General features: G+C 38.6%; 1 protein-coding gene across 1 annotated transcript in view; it reads right to left on the bottom strand.

The window, feature by feature from the left end:
* Nucleotides 1–10,809: 10,809 nt before the first annotated feature.
* ppargc1b (peroxisome proliferator-activated receptor gamma, coactivator 1 beta) overlaps nt 10,810–18,831 on the bottom strand; it is a 92,635-nt gene continuing 84,613 nt past the window's right edge. The window contains exon 12 of the mRNA XM_041989532.1: nt 10,810–17,929. Coding sequence (XP_041845466.1) covers nt 17,838–17,929 — 92 coding nt within the window. The 3' untranslated portion in view covers nt 10,810–17,837. The remainder of the gene's footprint in view (nt 17,930–18,831) is intronic.

An 18,831-nucleotide genomic window follows, 5' to 3' on the forward strand; every position in this document is an offset into this window, starting at 1 on the left:
AAAAGAACTTAATATATTGAGGACATTCTTGTAAGTTAACTAATTAGAACAATATAATAGTAGTAGTGATCTGAACAGAGACGGAAAAACAAAAATTATTGTCTAAGGTTTAAGCCAGTTAATATTTGGTTTATTCCTTTGGCATTTTTAACTGCATAAGAGTTCTTCCATTTAACAAAGATAAAGAGATATTAAAGAACCACAAATGACTTGTGAGATATGATCTCAGGAGAACACAGTGAGGTGACTTTTTTCATTACAATCTTGAGTCTTGACTGTTTTAGAGGCTTATCCAATAAATCAAGCAATATTTAGGATATGTTCAGAAACCAACTGTGTCAGAAACTGCAACACTGCAGCTCTACCAATCTGTTGTTTTGTGCCTCTGTATTAAAATCCCCAGAGGTGTTTCTGGATGTTGTTGCACTAATATGATTTATAGGCAGCAGAAAACATTCCTTACAAATGCATAATGGCATTTAATCAGGTTAGGTTTTATAGCTTTGGCTTGGGCCTATATAAATGTTCATTGTACAGTGACAGCATCCAACAGAACAATAAAGACCTGGTGAGAACTCTGAAAATAAACTTGACAACCAAGCTATCGAAAAAGGGAAGGGAAAAAAGACACAAAGCAAAAGTACAACTGATAAATATTTTCTTTTGACAATAATAATAATAAATATTTTGTCAGTAAATGTTCTTGCTTTGGGATTTTTGCCTATTTTTTATTCAAAACGCTTTCTAGCTTTGATGCATTTCTCTTTTAGGATAATTTGTTCTGAGAGATGAGAGGGCACTGGAAAACTATTCATTTCTCCTCCTGAAGTAATGTATTTTGTGTCTTAAAGTGTGTTAAGGATCATCACAGTTACAGAAGCCTGTCTTACCCTGTTCTCAGCTTTTTAATGTGCCAGAATTTTCAGGCCATCAACAGAAACCATTCTTTTATCTACCGGTGAAATATGTCCAGTGCCACTGGCTGCAACGCAAGGCCAAAGCATGATCTGTTCACCCCAAGCTCGGGGTGCAAGACATTCTTTTCATTAAATTCACAATGAAAGCATTTTCCTTCCAGACTTTTGCTCATGGTGTCCAAGAAAACTTATTTTTATATTCAGTACTCCACATGACAGCTTTTACATGTTCTTTTGCAAAACTCTGAGTACTGTAGTAAAGGCATAATAAAGGTTTTCTTTTAACTTTTTCATGTAGATCTCCCAGTCATGTGAAAAAGACTACACTCTTTCATTTTTTTTTTATAAGACTGAAACCTACTATTCTGAGCTCCGTTGCTGATTCGCCACTGTCTTGTGCGCAATGAATTCTGGGAGAAAAAAGTCTGCGAAGGGTGCACCAGGATGGACTTGGAGGGTCATTCAAATTCTGTGAATTGGGACAGTACTTTGTGCACCGCAATGACGTATGTGGTCGACGAAGCTGCACTTCGAAGAGTGCAGACCCTGAATTGGGACACACCTATAAGCCAGTCAGTCACAGGGGTCGTTCGTCCCCGCCATAGACTGTATATAAAACATGGACAGAGCCTCTGTGACGTCACCCGTAGGTTTCTGAAGAGCAAAAGTGAAGCTTGTTGGGCAGTTCCTATGCCATCTCCATCTTGGCAGCATCACGCCTGCCGTCACTCCCGGAAAACACAAAAATGGGCAAAGTGACGGAGCTGAGAGGGGAGCTGTGAGCGTGGGGGTGGATGATTGACGTTTATCAAACTCTGAGCTGCATGTAGCTAAGAGCTAACTGAGCCAATTTGGATCTAATGTGAGCTAACCGGCTAATGAAGGTAAGCGGGCTAATGCTAAGGTGCACTGTTAGCCAGCTAAAAACCGCGTTTGTGCTACACTCTCCCTTCTTGCTGCAGATATTAGATACATGTCAATCAAAAGGACACGCCCAAGATTAAATAACATCAAAACGGATGAGTTAGAAAAAAATTCAACCTCACAGCTGTCATGAAGGTAAAACTTGACCTATTAATCCAAAAATAGATTTTTGTACCAGGCTTTAAACATGTTTTTTTTTCTGCTGTGAAGTTAGCCTTTTTAACATGGGAGTCTATGGGGATTGACTCTGTTTTGAAACCAGCCCCTAGCAGATGAAGGGTGAACTGCAATTTTTTGCACTTCCATATAGGCTTCACATTTCACCGCCGGAAGTTGCCACTTGGTCCCCGCTCACACGCACATTGGCTGTTGTCTTCTTCTTTGGTGTTCGTCTCCTTTTCTCGTATTGAAGGTAGTTTGAGGCGGCAAACCAGCAGCTAATTTGTGCATTACTGTGATCTACTGGGCTGAAGAGGGGAGCAGAAGTTTGTTAGGAACAAAATAAATTCAATTATAACTACAACAAGTAAAAGACCGACAAATGTATTGGTCGCCATTGCTCAAGTCGAAATTCACTCGCATTCTCTCACATTTTAGTCACAAAATGCGACCATTTGGTCCCAGTCTGGAGCACTGGACCATAAATACAGGGACAGTCAGGTTTAGGTGTACATCTTTATTAATTTTTAACTTTTATCATTCATTCTTTTGGCAAAGTTTATTTTTCTTTGTCTGCCTTACTGCTGACTGTGGCTGTTTGCACACAGCCCATCAGTCTTTTCATGGTCATTTTTTGAGCATTTATCATTGCAAAGTGAGCCAGCTGCCATGTCCTTTCAGTTTGGGAGATATGCATTCCTGAATTTAAGACGCAAGATAACAAACAATTTTGCATTCTACGAACACGTTTATGAATCTGTTGATTATCATAAATAAAAACTTCGAAATCCCTTGTTCTTGGTCTTCAGTTGCACAGTAACTGATATATGTCAGAAAAAAATTGTATAATGTTCTGACATTCACCTAAGGGATTACACGTGACAATAATGGATTACACAGACTTTCTGACCCGTTTTTGCCCTCCAAAACTAATATCTTTGTAAGAATATGGAAACCATTTATTGATCATATTGATTATATAAATGTAAACATTTTAATTTTTATAACGAGTATTTGTATAAAAAAAAAACCTTTTTTTTCAGCTCTCATTGTATTTTACTTTCTACTTTTACCACATTTAACTTGGAAATTGTCCTGTCTTCTGTATCTACAGGATGTATGTTTATTGATAAAAATGAATGAAAAATAGAAAAGCTTTAAAAGTACGACTTAAGAACAAATTTAAGAAGATTCATAAGAAGATATTGGTAAATGGCCCAATGTCCTTTGGATAGACAAGACCAAAGTAAAGAGGTTTGGCTATAATAGGCAGCATATCAACACAAACACCTCATAGCAACTGTCAAGCACAGTGGTGGAGGACTGATGATTTGGGCTTGTTAGTCAAATATAAGGCCATCTGTCGGACAGCTAAAACTTGGACAAAACTGAAAAGAGACAGGCTCCCAAATATAGCACAAAATCTACAACAGAATGACTTAAAAAAAAAAGAATCAATGTTTACAATGATCCAAAGTCCAGACCTCAACCGGACTGAAATGCTGTGCTGTCATGGAGCCCTCGGAAGCTGTGCAGAAATTTATGCTTCAAACCTCAATGAAGGTAAACTTTTTAACTTCTGGCAATCAGTTCATGTTCTGTTCATTTCACTATTCACTAATGGGTTTCTTTTTGTCCAACTCTTTAAAGGACACTAATCAAACCTTGTGGAGTTCAATTGGTTTTTAACACCATCAGAATTTCTCTGTCAGGCATTTGTGAATTCTTGGTTGTATGGGTAAAACAAAGTGCAGAAATAATACACAAGGCCATGTATTAAGTCAAACACCATAAACTCATTTTTCAATGTTGGGGAGATAATTCTTCATATTGTGGCAGATGTAAAGGTGTGTTTCTGAATGCAAATGCATCTTCTATCATAGAACAGAATAGTGCACATTTCACAACGATGCACATGATGTAGTTTATCTCACCATTTACCAAGCAGTGTTTTAATTAGGCTCCTCGTTTTAACTTCTCTAAATGTATAAATATGAGAATGTGACACATAACTCCTGTGGCAGACTCACAGTGGATGAATACCAGTTATGTCCTCCATACTCTAATATATCTTATCTTTTTTTTTTTTTTTTTTTTTTTTTTTTTTTGGACCCTAATAGATTTTAAAACCACCAAAGCAGATAAAGTTGTGTTTTCATTTGGTAGTAATGTCTTTCTGCTGGTGTTCCTGTCCATTACAGGGAAGCTCATGGGGACAACGCTGTGTGTGTGGTAACAGTGGACTGCACTGCAGAGCAGCTCTGTTTGCTGCAGTCACGACTGCCCCACAGTAACAACCAAACAGAGGACAGGACAGGAAATGGCTGACAGGATGGTTTCTAATCTCCTATGTGCTTTCTACAATCATCAGATTTAAAGGTTAATACTTCAACAAATAGCTGTTTTAGCAGGACTTTAATCACTCACAAATAAATAAGAATTTTCTGACTATTTAGAGATTTAAGAAGTTATACAGCAGACTTATTCAGAACACCTTGCTACAAATCCATGTTTAGATACACAGTGATTTGTGATAATTTATTATTTACCATACCACTTCTGCCCAGTAGTGATATACTGTAAATCAGTGGTCACCAACACCAGACCTCGAGATCTACCATCCTGCTGGTTTTAGTGTTTCCCTGCTGCAACACACCTGACTCAAATCAGTGGCTCATTAACAGGCTGGTGCAGAAGTTGAAAACATGTTGTTGGAGAACCGTTTTATTTGAATCAGGTGTGTTGTACCAGGGTACCAGGAAAACACTAAAACCAGCAGGATGGGTAGAGCTTAAGGCCTGGGGTTGGTGATCACTGCTGTTTATTGATGAGCAAGTATAATATCAACAAAAGAACAAAATAAATTTATTTTCTCTTTAAAGGTCCCATATTATGCAAAATTCACTTTCTAAAGGTTTTCTAACAGTCATATGTGTCCTCATAGCCTGTGTATGAGGCCCCAAAATGAGAAAATTCTGTCACCTCTCTCACTAGCTTGCTCCACTTTTTAATGAATGTGTGCTAAAACGAGCAAGTCTGAGATCTTTCCCGTTGTGACCTCACGAAGGGAAATAACCACTAAACCACTATCCCCAGTAGTGGATACTGCCATTGCCATTGACCCTCCCCCGGACAACGAACCACACATGGGGGAGGGGCGTGGACGGGCATCACTCATGAACAGTTAGAGGTTCAGACACAGAAACTGACAATTCTCAGTACAGCTCACTAGAGCCACATTTGGAATGGCTGAAATTAAGGCCCGAGGCTGAATTTGGGGTAAACTTTGAAAACAATGTTGTTGAAAAAATGTATGATATAGAACATTTAAACATCTTCATTGTATTTAGAAAACAAACTAATCTAGAATCTGATGCCAGCAACCCATTTAAAGAAGGTTGAGAAAGAAGCGAGTTTAGTTGATAGTTTAGTTGATAGTTATAACCAACCGTTGTAAGCTGGACAATTTTTCTTGTTCCAAATCTTACTGATGAATTCTTGTTAATCTTACTGATGAATTCTTGTTAGAAAATTTCAGCTGTTCAGCAGTTCATGGTTGTCTGATTCTCCTTTTCCTCATACTCTGTAGGAGACAGATGTGGACTACAGGCTGGACAGTCAAGCACAAACAGTGTGGATAAAGTTACGCTATAGGAGGTCATGCAAAAACAATGGTAATTCACATATAAGAATTCATCCATACCATGCACACTGATCCTCCCTGATACTATTACAGCTTTCATGGATACTCTTTCTTTGGTACTTTCCACAATAATATTCTTTGATGTTGAAATCCTAAAATTATTTGCAATTGTGCACAAAGAAATGTACATTTTTTTTATAGATTTATAATTATTTAACAGATTAGCACAAAATGGTAATCAAAGATCCATCCTTTCTGGGAAAGTCTAATCCTTTGGTGCATTTTACTTTTTATACCCAATCCTGACACCCTCACCTGTTACAAATTATTTTAAAATGACACACATTGATAATGAGTAACAAACTCTCATTCTTTGCTACTCTTTTTGTCTAACATATCAGTCGAAAGGGTGCTGGTCCTCTGACATTAACGTTTGTCATGCTATCTCAAGTTACCACACTTTACATGTCTGTGCTTTTTCCTTGTAACTTTAACGGTCTCTGTTTGACATGACATTGAGGTGTAGCATGTCATTAGATCTAGAACAATATTCACGAGCTTAAACAACTCATGACCTGTTTTAGTTGGAATGAAATTGGTTTGCTTTCTAACATTTTTATGCCGTGATCTGGAGCTGGGAGGTTTGTGGTCAGCTAAATTTAGATAGAAGTTGTACAAAATGATCCATTTCTGAAATAGAACTATTGTTTTGTTTGTCAGCTGTCAGATGCGAAAGAAGCCTGTGGTTTTACCTGCTTGGTTTCCCATTTTCTACAGCAGCAGGAAGCAGCAGGCAACTGTTTGTTGTGATGCTAACTGACTTGCTGAGCCTTGTCTTTTTATCACCTGTGGGGCCGATTTTTCACAAGGTGAGGTCAAACATGCTGCAGGTAGAAGTGGGAATTTTTTCAGGATGTGGAGGAGACCCAAACCAGGGGGGGCTGTAATAGTAACTTGTCGACTAAATAAAGCATAACGGGGATAAACTGGTCAGTGTTCGGCAGCTGCAATCTTTCTGTGGACCTCAGGATTTTTCAGTTTTCGGTGGTGTTCAATCTCATTTTTATCCCGTCCTCCAAACTTCCCCAGAGGCCCATTTCACTCCCCCTCCAGGTTGAATCCAGCTAATGTTCAGCCTCACACATTTTCCTCTTCCTCCCCCAGTGCTGGGACTTTGTGAAACATAGACGTTCCTTTGCGTGTCTGCTGGTGTGAAGATGACAGGAGAATAGAGACCATCAGTGCAGCATTGCTGGTGTAGCGATGTTCTGCGAGCACACATCAGAGCAGTCACTGACATCCGAATCGCAGTCTAGCCAGGCGGAAAATTGCCAGCGGCCTGTTAATAGGACGCTGTTCACCAGGGAAGACTGAGAAGAGGGAGTGCCCATTAGTGTGTTAATGTGTATGCGCTTGTGCGTACGAGCACGACCCTACAGGCAGCAGAGCATGCAGCTTTGTCAAGCTGGACCTCTCAACCCCACTGAAAGGCTGCAGTTACAATATGTGCTTTCTTGTGTTAGCATGCTGACAACCACCTGTCACAAACCCGGAGATTGGACTCAATATCAGTAATCCAGGGATAGGTAAAGAAGTTTTATTGAACAATGTGAATATTATTTGGCGTGAGATCAGGTCACTCCTGGTCTGCTTATCTGTGGGGGCACGAGAACAGGCATTAGGAGGCAGAAAATCTGAGGTTACGAAGAAGGATAGTCAACTTCCACGTATCGGTAAAGGTAGTGTGTCTAGCGTCAGGTGGTGAGTGAGAGCCGGGCACAGGACCGGAGGAACCTGGAGGGATCCCGCTGGAGTGGGGTAGACAGCTGCTGATTAGAGAAGAGGTTAGTGATGATGTTAATGGCGGAGATCAGGGATTCTGAGTGGTGGAAGGCAGCGGCGGGCGCTTCTGTGTTTTCTCTGTCGGGGGCAGAAAAGCCAAGTCTGTGATCCAGAATCTAAATCCAAGAAAACAGTCAAGAGGTCAGTAATCCAGAAAATCCAATCAATAAACAAGGCAGAGTTACCAGTCAGGGAGTGGGCAGTGACGAATATACAGGTCCAGAAATACAAGGTCGACTGTAGGCAGGCAGAAAAACAAAGGCTGGATATGTGCAGGGATGAACCAAGACAATGTGGCAGAGAGAAGTTGTCACACACAGGTATTTAAAGAGTGCAGCGCAGGTGGAGCGCATCAGTAATCAGGTTGGGTGAAAGGGGAATGCGTTCGGGGACAGCTGGGAAATCTGAACCCCGTTAGATGAATCATGACAACCACCTGTAAACTAAGAGGACTTTGTCATTTTCAGATCCATCTAACTGTGATAATTTGTTGCATCAGTCAGCAATTAGCATGAGAGAAACCCAACATGGCCACACCCACATACAGAAATAGTATAAATAATACATAAATCACGAGTTTTAGTGCCTCATGGCTGAAATAGTGCAAACTTTCTGTCTCTGTAGCTCTCCATAGTGATAATTCCATCTCTTGAAGCTCAACTCAATAGGCACTGTATTATGTTGACCTTGCTAGCACCTTGCTGGACCCCGTTTTGTCTTCAGAACTGCCTTAATTCTTGGTGGAAACATTCATCAGAGATCCATATTGACATAATAGCATCACACAGTTGCAGCAGATGATGAAAATCCCCAGTTTCATCTCATCTCAAAGGTGCTCCATTGGAATGAGATCTGGTGACTGTGGAGGCCTTTGGAGTACAGTGAACTCACTGTCATGTTCAAGAAACCAGATGGATAATCTGAGCTTTGTGACTTAGTGCATTATCCTGCTGGAAGTATCCATCAGAAGATGCTACGCACTGTGATCACTGGTACCAAAGGACCTGAGGTGTGCCAAGAAAATGAAATGTCCATACCATTTCGTCACCACCTGTAGCCCTTTTGCTTCAAAGTTGGACATGCTGTGATCGGAGATGGTATTCTGCATGCCTTGGTTAGAACCAGTGGTTATTTGAGTTCCTGTGGCCTTTCTGGTATCTCCATCCAGTCTGGCTTTTTTAGACCATTCTAGTTTAACCCTAGAGATAGTTGTGTGTGAAAATCCAAGTAGATCAGCAGTGTTTGAAACACTCAGACCAACAATGATGCTGCGTTCAGTTACTTGAAAACCCTTTCCTTCTCAATCTGATGCTCAGTTTGTACTTAAGTAAAAAGACCAATAATTGAGTCTGTGTACTTAAACATGTTTCTTTGCAGCCAAAGCTGTGTCCTTCTCCTGGTTTTTGTTAGCTTTTAATGCACCTTGGATCTGTTGCTTCAGTGAGTCCTTCCATTGTCCTCAGGATTATTGTTCAGGGTGATGCTGAGTCCCCAGGCAAGTTAAGAACAGGCACTGAGATTCACAACCCACAGTTTTCATATCCTCCTCCTTTCTCCTACGCTGTCTTTGCTTCAGCTCATCTTTTTTAAATCTACAGTTTTGTTCTGGTGTGTACTTAATAAGCTAGTGAGACCACACAAGTGAGAGAGCTGAACAGAAGAACTTGAGTAACAAATGAGGAGGTGAATGATTGTTTTATTTTGCTCTATAGGAATGCAGCCTTAGGCAAAATGATTACAGCATTGAGTGTGTCATAATCCACATCTGAAAAAATCTTACACTGTGTAAAAGTCTTAAAGCAACACTAATATTTTCCTTACAAAAAAACAGCCTTTTTTTATAATCTTAAAAATAAATTTGGAGCAATAGTCCTGTATGATTTCTAAAGATCTTTAAAATTGTTCTTTGAACACTGGCTGTTTTTTCTGTCCTTCTCACTCCAGTCCTTATATATATATATCAGTTTGAGAGTATTTTCCTTTTTTGCTGACCTATGAATCATTGTAACATTACAGATAACTTAGCAAAGAACCATTTTAAAATTGGATCTTTAGGCTCTTTGTTTCCAGAAGTCGGTCGCATAAAGACATCACAGGTTTAACAGAGTTTGACAGACAGAAAATAGGATTTTTGCAGACATAAAGTGATTTTCAAAGACCTATTAGCTAAAAACTTGGCATATCTCAGCATGGTGCAGTATGTTTTAAACATTTGACAACACAAAGTGTCAAGCTTAAAACAGCAAAACAGGATCCTAAAGTGATGTCCTTAAAAAAAAAAAGAAAGACCTGGCACAGAAGCTGAGAGATGCATCCGGACCCTCAGCTAATCCATCTACCACTGGCCCACGCCTCATCAGAAATGGTCTTCATGAAAGGGTAATAGGGCCAAAAGGCTGCGGTATGCCAAATGATACAAGAACTGGAATGAAAGTCAGTGGCAACAGATCTGATGGAGTGATGAATCCTCCACAGAGCCTGGACCTCAACTTTACTGAAGCAATAAAGGAACATCTGGACAGAGAACAACACAAAACAGCAGCCAACAACCAAAGAAGAGCTTTGTAAGGTCCTTAAGGAAGTCCAGAGAACAATTCACAAAGATTACTAAACAAAATTACCAGAAATCTTTTCTTACTGTAAGAATAAAGCTGTTCAGACTAGATACTGACTTTCTAGTTCATTTAAAACATAAAAAACTCTGTTTTACCTCATTCCTGGAAAAATAAAAATAAATGAGCATCAGCTCAGATTTTTTACACAGTACCAATTGTACCAAACAATTGTGCTATTAAATCTAAACTTAGTAACATTTGTTATTACCTCTGCCAAGGCAGAGGTCATGGTGATGTTGGTTTGTATGTCTGTCTGTTAGCAACATGACTTAAAAAGTTTTGGATGAATTTTGATTAAATTTTCTGGGAATCTCATGAATGAAATAAGGAAAGAATTAGATTTTCGGGGTGATCCGGGTCACTGCCTGGATCCAGGAATTTTTTTTTTTAAAGATTCTTTACTATGAGAAAATAGGGATAATTATGCCATTAGAGCTTCTTACTGAAAATTAATGCCCACAATCATTGGTAAAAAAACATTAACAATGGCTTAGCCGAGGTCTTCACTCTCTAAGTGCTTCTACTTGTACAAGTTAAGGGAAAAAATAGATTTTATTTAGCTTATGAAAAACTTTGATTTGTTGGATCCATTTTTGTTAAAGTAGTTCAGATAAAGAGAGTTTACAGGTTAGCTGTGGAGTCAACAGTGAGTTGAATTTACCGAACAAAATCCACACTTTTTGAAACAATGACAGGACAGACACACCAATGTTGTTCATTAGGTTTTTATTTTTGGAGGCAAATCAATGAATATATGTACTTTATACAGTATATGAGGAGCACATTTCTACAGTTTCATAATGTAAACAATCTCTGAAGAGAAATGTATTCAGTTTAAAAGGAAGCCATAGTCTTCTGTTTTAAACTATTTACATGAATTAAAATATAATTTATAACATCAGATACTTTAGCTTCTATGAAACTAGATTTTAACAATTCAAAAATACTGAAATGCCTTTGTCTCCACATTCAAGACATATGAAATCACACAACAAAGGAAAGAAAAAAAACCCACAATTTAAAGACATCCAAACTAAGTGGCATATAAATAAAAGAGAAGAAAATGCAAAATGAAACCAACATATGTAAAAATATAAAATCTCACTAGCAGTATTTACCTTTTTGTTTTTACCAAAAACTAAGTTAAAAAAAGAAGAAAAACAAATCATTTGTAAAGTTGATAGTCATTAGATGTACACAGACATTGAAATTAATTGTAATGAAAACCAAAAACAATGTATGCCCTTTATATCAGCTAAAAGAATAGAAGAAAACAACACCCATAGACATTTAGCAGATTTTGACGGGTTACAGTCCCTATTGGTGTTTATCTGGCATCAACATCTCCACACAGTTTGACAGATTAGTTTTAGTTTCTGTGATGCTGAACTGTGACACGGCCACTTTGCAGACTGAAAACACACACATGTGAAATCTGTGGCCAAATGCCCGTAGATGTAAGCACTCCTGTCCTGGTAGAGGCTAACGTGATGGTGGAGAAACAGTGAGAGACATAAAACAAGTGTGTCAGTGGGCCATGAAATTGGAAACATGACATCTAGAAAACTGAATCCGAAGAGGTCACCACATGGAAAACCGTGCTCTTTATGTCAGTTTCTTGTATTTATTCATCTTTTTTGGTCAAGTTGCCTATCAAGAGGACTTTCTTGCCATTTTCCATTTTTCTGAAATGAAAGGTGGAAAGAAAAGGTATTGCATTCTGATGAGGGTAATTCCCTTTGGAAGTTTTTTTTTTTTTTTTTTTTTTTTAAATATTTGGATTAGTTGCCCATTGCCCTAGGACCTAGACCAAGTAGACAGCAGTATTAATGTTGAAATGTGTCAACGTGTTCTCAAAACACTGAGGAGAATGATCAACATCAAAGTTTCTATAAGAAAGTATATAATCATCTAGATATCTACACAAACACACAAATATATATTCATATATATGTATATACCTTTTTATAATATGGCTATTGAAAAAAGTTTTAATTACGTCAGTAATTAGTCAATAATAAACCACACTGGATTGGAAAGGAGTTAAAACAGTAATAATAAAAGCTAGTCGTAGCTTCGTTTTACCCTCCCCCTCGATTGATTTTTAAGGCTTGCCACGATGAAGTTGGGGCAGTTTGGATGTCATTCACCTGTTGACCAGCAGAGGTACCCTAGCAGGCACAGCGGCTGTCGCTGCAGAAATCCAAGCACACGCTGCAAAATAGAGGTCGAAGCTTGCAGGTTTTACATGAAAACACGACTCCTCCCTCACAGACATTTCTATTTTGGTCAACAGTGAGAGAAAAAACCTGGGTGGGATAAATTGTCTGAATGAATCTCTGGGATAAAAAGGGAAAAAGCTGCAGCAGCGAAAACTGGGATTTTTCCAGCGCCGACCTCAGCTGTCTAAAAATGTTTACCGGGATCAAACCAGCGACAGCTCTGTTTTCTATTTTTCTCCTCCTGCTCCTCCCTGCCACATTCCCTTACCAGAGTCATGCCTGTATAGTTATTGGCTGTTATTGTAAAGTAAGTGCTCAAAGCAGTTCCCATTTAAACCAAACCTGTGCACCATCAAAATGTGGTGATAACGTAGTTACAACAGCTTTCAATGAGAAGAAAATACAGTGAAGTTATTTCACCAATTAGGACAATTTGTGCAGTGAGTATATTAGTACATCTTGTTCTGTATACGTTGTTACTGACCACATTCTTCCTGTGTATATATTATATATATATATATTTTCTTTTTGTTAAATGGCAGTCTACATACAGTACAGCAGCATTCTGAATCCCAGCTTAACGATTGCCTGTGTAATAGCTCAACAGCCAAACGCACACTGTACATTATTACCTCAGGTTTTTTTTCAGAAAGGCTGTCTTGATATTATTTATGTATTGCATCTGAAATTGCTTCTAAAGGAAACAGGAAAAAAGAAAAAGAATGGCAAAGAATATAACCTTCTAGTGTGATAGTGTAAAGGGATGCCTTTTTTTTTTTGTCATCTTTGCTACGGAGTTGGACTTTGTGTGAAGTCGTTATTCCCTTCATATCCTCCCTGTACCAAACAAAATGAACATATTGAAACAAAACCAACCCAGCAACTCTTGTCTGATTAGTAATCTGACCCCCCAAAAAAACAAAAAAAAAACAAAGCAAACAAACAAAAAAAAAAACAACACACATTACATTTTGTTTACAAGGAGGCATAGTGCTATATACACATTATATATTCATATATTTTTTCTTTTAATATGTAAACCAGCACATTCTCTCACTTTTTAGTAGTATACATACTAAGCACAAATACTCATTCAGTTGTTCACAATTATTTATTTTTTTCCTTTTTAAAAAGTGACACCTTGTTTTCAATCAGTATGTATAGCACTAAAGTGTTTTTGTTAGTTTTAGACATCAGTGAGCCTGGAGGAAGTGCATCCTGGCAGGCTTTCCACTTGCTGTTGTTTTGAGCACTGAATAAGGCGCCTTTGTACTTAGTGTGCGTTCCTAATAAAGTCAAAGGAGAATCAAGTGATGTAAACATTCAGTTCTTTGTGTGTGTTACCAAGGAGTTGATTAGATAGAGAAAAGACAAGGAAGGGGATGAGGTTGGGAGGGGGCGTTATCTGTTTAAAAAGGGGGGCTTCATCAGGAATTTGGGGAAGACCTGAAGGTCTCGAGGTCTTGAACCCACAAAGAGCCAGAAGTACGTAAAAGTTAGAGATAAAGAGTCAGGCTGCGTTTTTATTGAATTTTGTGGGCGAGGAGACGGAGACAAGGGAAATCGGGAGGAGTGGCACATCCTTGAAGAACATGTGAAAACAAGCGCAATGGATGAAGAATGAGCTTCTTTTTCTCATCAAGCGCACTCAAGGACAGACCAACCACCAGATCTCTTGCCGATCAGTACCCCCTCGCTGACCCGTAAGCATGAGCAGTGTCCAACACGAAACGGAGACGAAACATTCAGCTACACGAGGACACACAGTCGAGACTCCAAAAGACAGACGCTAAAAAACCTTCATGGGGCAAGCAAAAGACAGACTAGAAAAAGATATTATTCCCCTCACAAGGAGCTTAGTGTTTGAAGGAGTCATAGTATAAAAAAAAAAATCAAACACAAACCCCTTTATGACCCATAACTGTTCATCAGTTGAGAATAACACCAACAAAAAGGGACCATCAACAATATCACTGGACTGAGTGAGTTATAAAAGAGAGGAAAGGGAGAGCATCCAGATGGGTCAAATAAAAAGGTGAGGGGGGGGGGAGCCGGGATGGATGGATGTGAGGTAGATGCTCATCCGATACAGTACCTCTCAGACCAGAAATCCAATTCTTAGCCGATTGCTCTCTTTGTTTCTTTTCCCTTACTTGTTCCCTGGCTGTGTTATTAGCAGTGGGTTGGTGCCACTAGGGTGGCAGGCTTTGGAGGCGCTCTCCCTTGCCAAGGCATGCTGCTGCTGGCTGCTGCTGGCTGCTACAGGAATGTAAACCAGATTGCACTCTGAAAGCCACCTTTTTTTTAAAGCACCAAGATGCTCCACAATCTTTGGCCAGGCAGAAATGTGGGAAAACATGATGATTACATTCAGCTTCTTAAATACATTCCATATGAACCGACAGACTTCCTGTAGCCATGACGACGTTACCAACGGATAATGATGCAGTTTCTTTGTGTTCATTCGGCATGCCAACATCTGCAAAAGGGTGTTTGCCCCCCTTTTTTAATGAAGGTTATAAGCAACATTTGGAAGAAATTTAAAAATGTTGCTTTTGGCTCAGTAGGCTTTGTTCCGTCTCATGTTGGTGGTAGAGGCTGTAGAAGGGATGGCTGTAATAAACAGAGTGGTCGCTACCCAGAAACAAAACTCCAAGAAAGACACGAAGGTTGCCACAAGGTCTTGAATGTAACTCTCAATTGGCTGTGCTTTATCTTCTCATGTTTACTGTGTAAAAGAGGAAATTCCTCATTGTTGGAGTAAATATAGTATTTTCCATATCAGAAATAATTTTTTTTTTCTGATGAGCACTAAACCTTTACATTAAGGCAAGAACCCCTTTGAATTAGCTTTAGCTAACTTTTAGGCAAAATTTCCATCAAAACCTTTAGCCCTGTTAACCCTTTAACTGCCTGCTCTACAGTTTGGTACGTTTTTCACTTACTATAATTTTTTTTATTCCATATTTGTGGATGTAAATCTGCCTCTAAGCTGTATTCGCTTGTATTTGTCGTTGCATTTGTTTTTGAGTTAATGTGTATAAGAGGAAATGCTATCAGTGAATGAGTTATTTTTAAAATAACATGGCCAATACCCCCCCCCCCCCCCCGATCATTCTCAGTGATATCACATTGTTTACACCACCATGATGGGTGGCAAAAAGCCAGCTGGGACCACGCTTCTGTTATTGAGTGGCTGTTAACCGCTTCTCATCAAGTATGGCAGGTATGACAGTAATTTTTTGAAGAATGCATGCCAGTTGGTGCACAAAACCCATATGATCTTCCAAAATCCTGGTTTACAAACTTCCAAAACTGCCAACTGATGGGAGATATTGCTACCCGACTAAGCTTAACACGAAATTTACAACTACATAGTCAACTGACAGTCACACTTCACAGAAGCAGAATTAAAACCTTACAAGTCATTAGAGACTTATAATTATCTCCTAGCATGAGGGGTATCAGACTGTGTGAAATTGCCCCAAACAAAGTATTTCCTCTTTAGGTTTTCAAGGGGAGTAAAAAAAAAAATAGTAGACACACACAACATTAACACAATTTGAACATTAGGGATGTTTCTATTAATAATTAGGAGTTAACATGATAATTACTGTGATTCTTTTAAAATGTTCATTTGTAAGAGACTTACCACTGACAAAGTACTCGCTACACAGCTGAGAGATTACTAATGGATTCCGGTTATCTCGTTTGATGGAAGCAACCCATTTATTCAGTTGCTCAGGGTCATCGGGAGTTTGTAATATGAAATCCTATCCTTATCATGTTGACTGAAACATCCAAAGCCACAGCACGAACAAACTATTTTCTATTTTTTTTTTTTTTTGACAGAAAAAACCAACTGTAGCAGCCGAACCAATACCAGCTTTGCGTACCTTATTGTCACTCCCAAATGTTGCTGACATCTAAGTCACGTGCTCAGTGACGAAAACTGAGAATGGACTATAACAGGTCAGGCCATTTAATTTAAACTCTTGTCCCTGATTACAAAAACAAGGAAAATTAACTACAGTGTTTGAACTATAGGTGATGATACATCCACTTTTAGCATTAGGCTTTTTTTTTTTTTTTTTTTTTTTTTTTTTTTTACATTACTCACAAAGTTACACAAATTTGATGGTTTCCTTGTAGTTGTTCTGTTTATAATTAGCCTCTTCTGTTAATTTCAGATAATATTATCAGGATTTATTAGTCTGATTTACATGTTTACATGTAGAATTTTAAAGTGTGGTTTGAGCATGATTTACCATGTAAATGTCCTGACGTGGAAAAATGTTTGTAGCTTCTTTGCCAGTTTTGTTTCTAATTTGCAACCAGTAATCTGTGTATCACAGCAGAACACAATCTGTAGCATTCCCAACCCTTAATTCATCCCGGTCCAATCCTGACCATAAATCCTGTTTCAACCCAACACAAATCCTTAATTCAAACACCACTCAGCTGTAAATCCCAAATTTATATTAAATTTAAGCAGTAGATGAGCTAGTTTTAAGTTTAGTTGAATTGGAATTGTTGGAATATGTTGTACCAATAGTTTCAGAAGAGGCCTTATTGTATGAAGGTCCTATCAAACAGAGTCTGCAGCAGCTAGCAGCAGAAGCCAAGATAGTCAGCATAGCAGAGATACAGTAAGAGTTATAAGGGGGAAAGCGAAGGACAGCAGAGACATTTACCTCCTTACAGTGCATAGATCAAATCAAGGAAGCACTACAATTACAAAAAAGAAAAAAAAGATTTTTTTTTCTTCAATTTAGATTTGTAAACTTTATCAGTCATCCATTGATTACGTTTCTTATTTTGTTATATTCTTTGTCCATGACACACACACACAGTAAGTTTTAAAATTTTATAACATCCACAATTTTTCATAAAACAAAGCGGTGTTGGTTTTCTTTTTTTTTTTTTTTATCTTTTTTTTTTTTTTTTTCCTTGGTTATAAGACCGGACAAGCGAACACAGCTTGCAGGTTCATCGTTGTGACCAGAACAGGGGAGCATTTTCTTCTTTTTTCTTTTTTACAAAATAAACAGAACGAAGAACACACACGCAGAAACACACATCACGACGACCAACGCAACGCAGGGATAGCAAGGATTTGCTACAGGTCTCTCATGCCCAGTCTTTCAAGGCAGGGCAATGATGTCACCAGTACAGACAGGAAGCAGCTTGTTGTTACTGTTATTCAGTGGACAACTGTATCATTAGTAGCTGTTGTACCATTGCTGTTTAAAGTCCTTTTATGTTTTTTATCCCCTCTGTTGTCTCTTAACCTCTCTGATCTCCCAGTGGCTTCCTCGCTTTTAAGCAGTATCCTTCAGTGAAAGAAACTTAGAAAACAAGGTCCTTGTTATGTTATTCCAATGGTAAAAATGTAAACATTTTGCGAGGTTGCCTTGCATGGAGGTACTGAGAGGCCTGTCTGAGTGCAGACCCATGTTTTCAGAGGGATGCTGCTGCAGTTTACTAAGGCTGGCCAGTCAGCAGCACTGTACTGTCAACGGTGCAGGGACTTCTGGGCCTCCTTCAGCAGAGTGTCAAAGTCCAGTGCATCATACTTACTCTTGACAGGGCCAGGGCCCGCCTCATCTGAAACAGAGAAATACACATGGTCTTTGAGTCAGAAAGGACCTTGAAGAAGTTAATGTGTAAAATTATAAAATCTCCCTCCCAGTAATTTGGGAGGGTCAAAGTAGCAGGCAGTTTAACTGTAGGTCATTAATCTGTTTTAGTTTACAGTAACTATGGCTTGTTCATATATTAGCTAATGACAGAGGCCATCAAATAATTCTGATCAGAACTGTTTTCTATAAAGTTTCTGATTCTAATGCACTTAATATTTGTTTTTATTTTCAACTATAAGTTGAGTGTGTTTAGTATTTTCCAAAGTTTGTACATTGTTTTTCCTTCAGTGTTTTGTCCAGAGATGGGGAGAAAAATAGCACCATAGTAATCATGAACTGCAGTCCCACAATGTTTACAGTCTTTATTTTCAATTAAAATAATTTAGGCAGTTTTTTTGTCATTCACCTCATAGTTTCCAGTTTGTAAACACAAATGATATGTCCTCCCTACAGAAAAAGGTTAGTTATGGTGTCTAGACACAAACCAATCCTGTTTATATGTAATTCTTTAACGTAATATCATTAGGAACGTTGATATGCTGATGACACCCAGCTTTATTTATCTATTAAGCCCAAAGGAACTAATCACATACTGAGGTTACAGGTTTGTCTGGGAGACATAAAGGCCCAAGTAAGCTGCAATTTCTTACTTCTAAAGGCAACACCAATGTGACTTTTTTTTTACCCTAAAAGTCTTGTACTAGGTATGCTAGCCAAACATAAATATCTTCCTTGGCTTCTAATATTATGGAAGCCAATATTATCTGATATTGTCTAGTAGTTGCCTCTTATTTGGAACCAGCTCTAAATCTGAATATGAAGTAGAAAAATCCTCCCAACTCCATGTGAAAAGTGTCATGTGACACA

This window comes from Melanotaenia boesemani, chromosome 7, assembly GCF_017639745.1.
Source record: "Melanotaenia boesemani isolate fMelBoe1 chromosome 7, fMelBoe1.pri, whole genome shotgun sequence".
Classification (NCBI taxonomy): Eukaryota; Metazoa; Chordata; class Actinopteri; order Atheriniformes; family Melanotaeniidae; genus Melanotaenia; species Melanotaenia boesemani.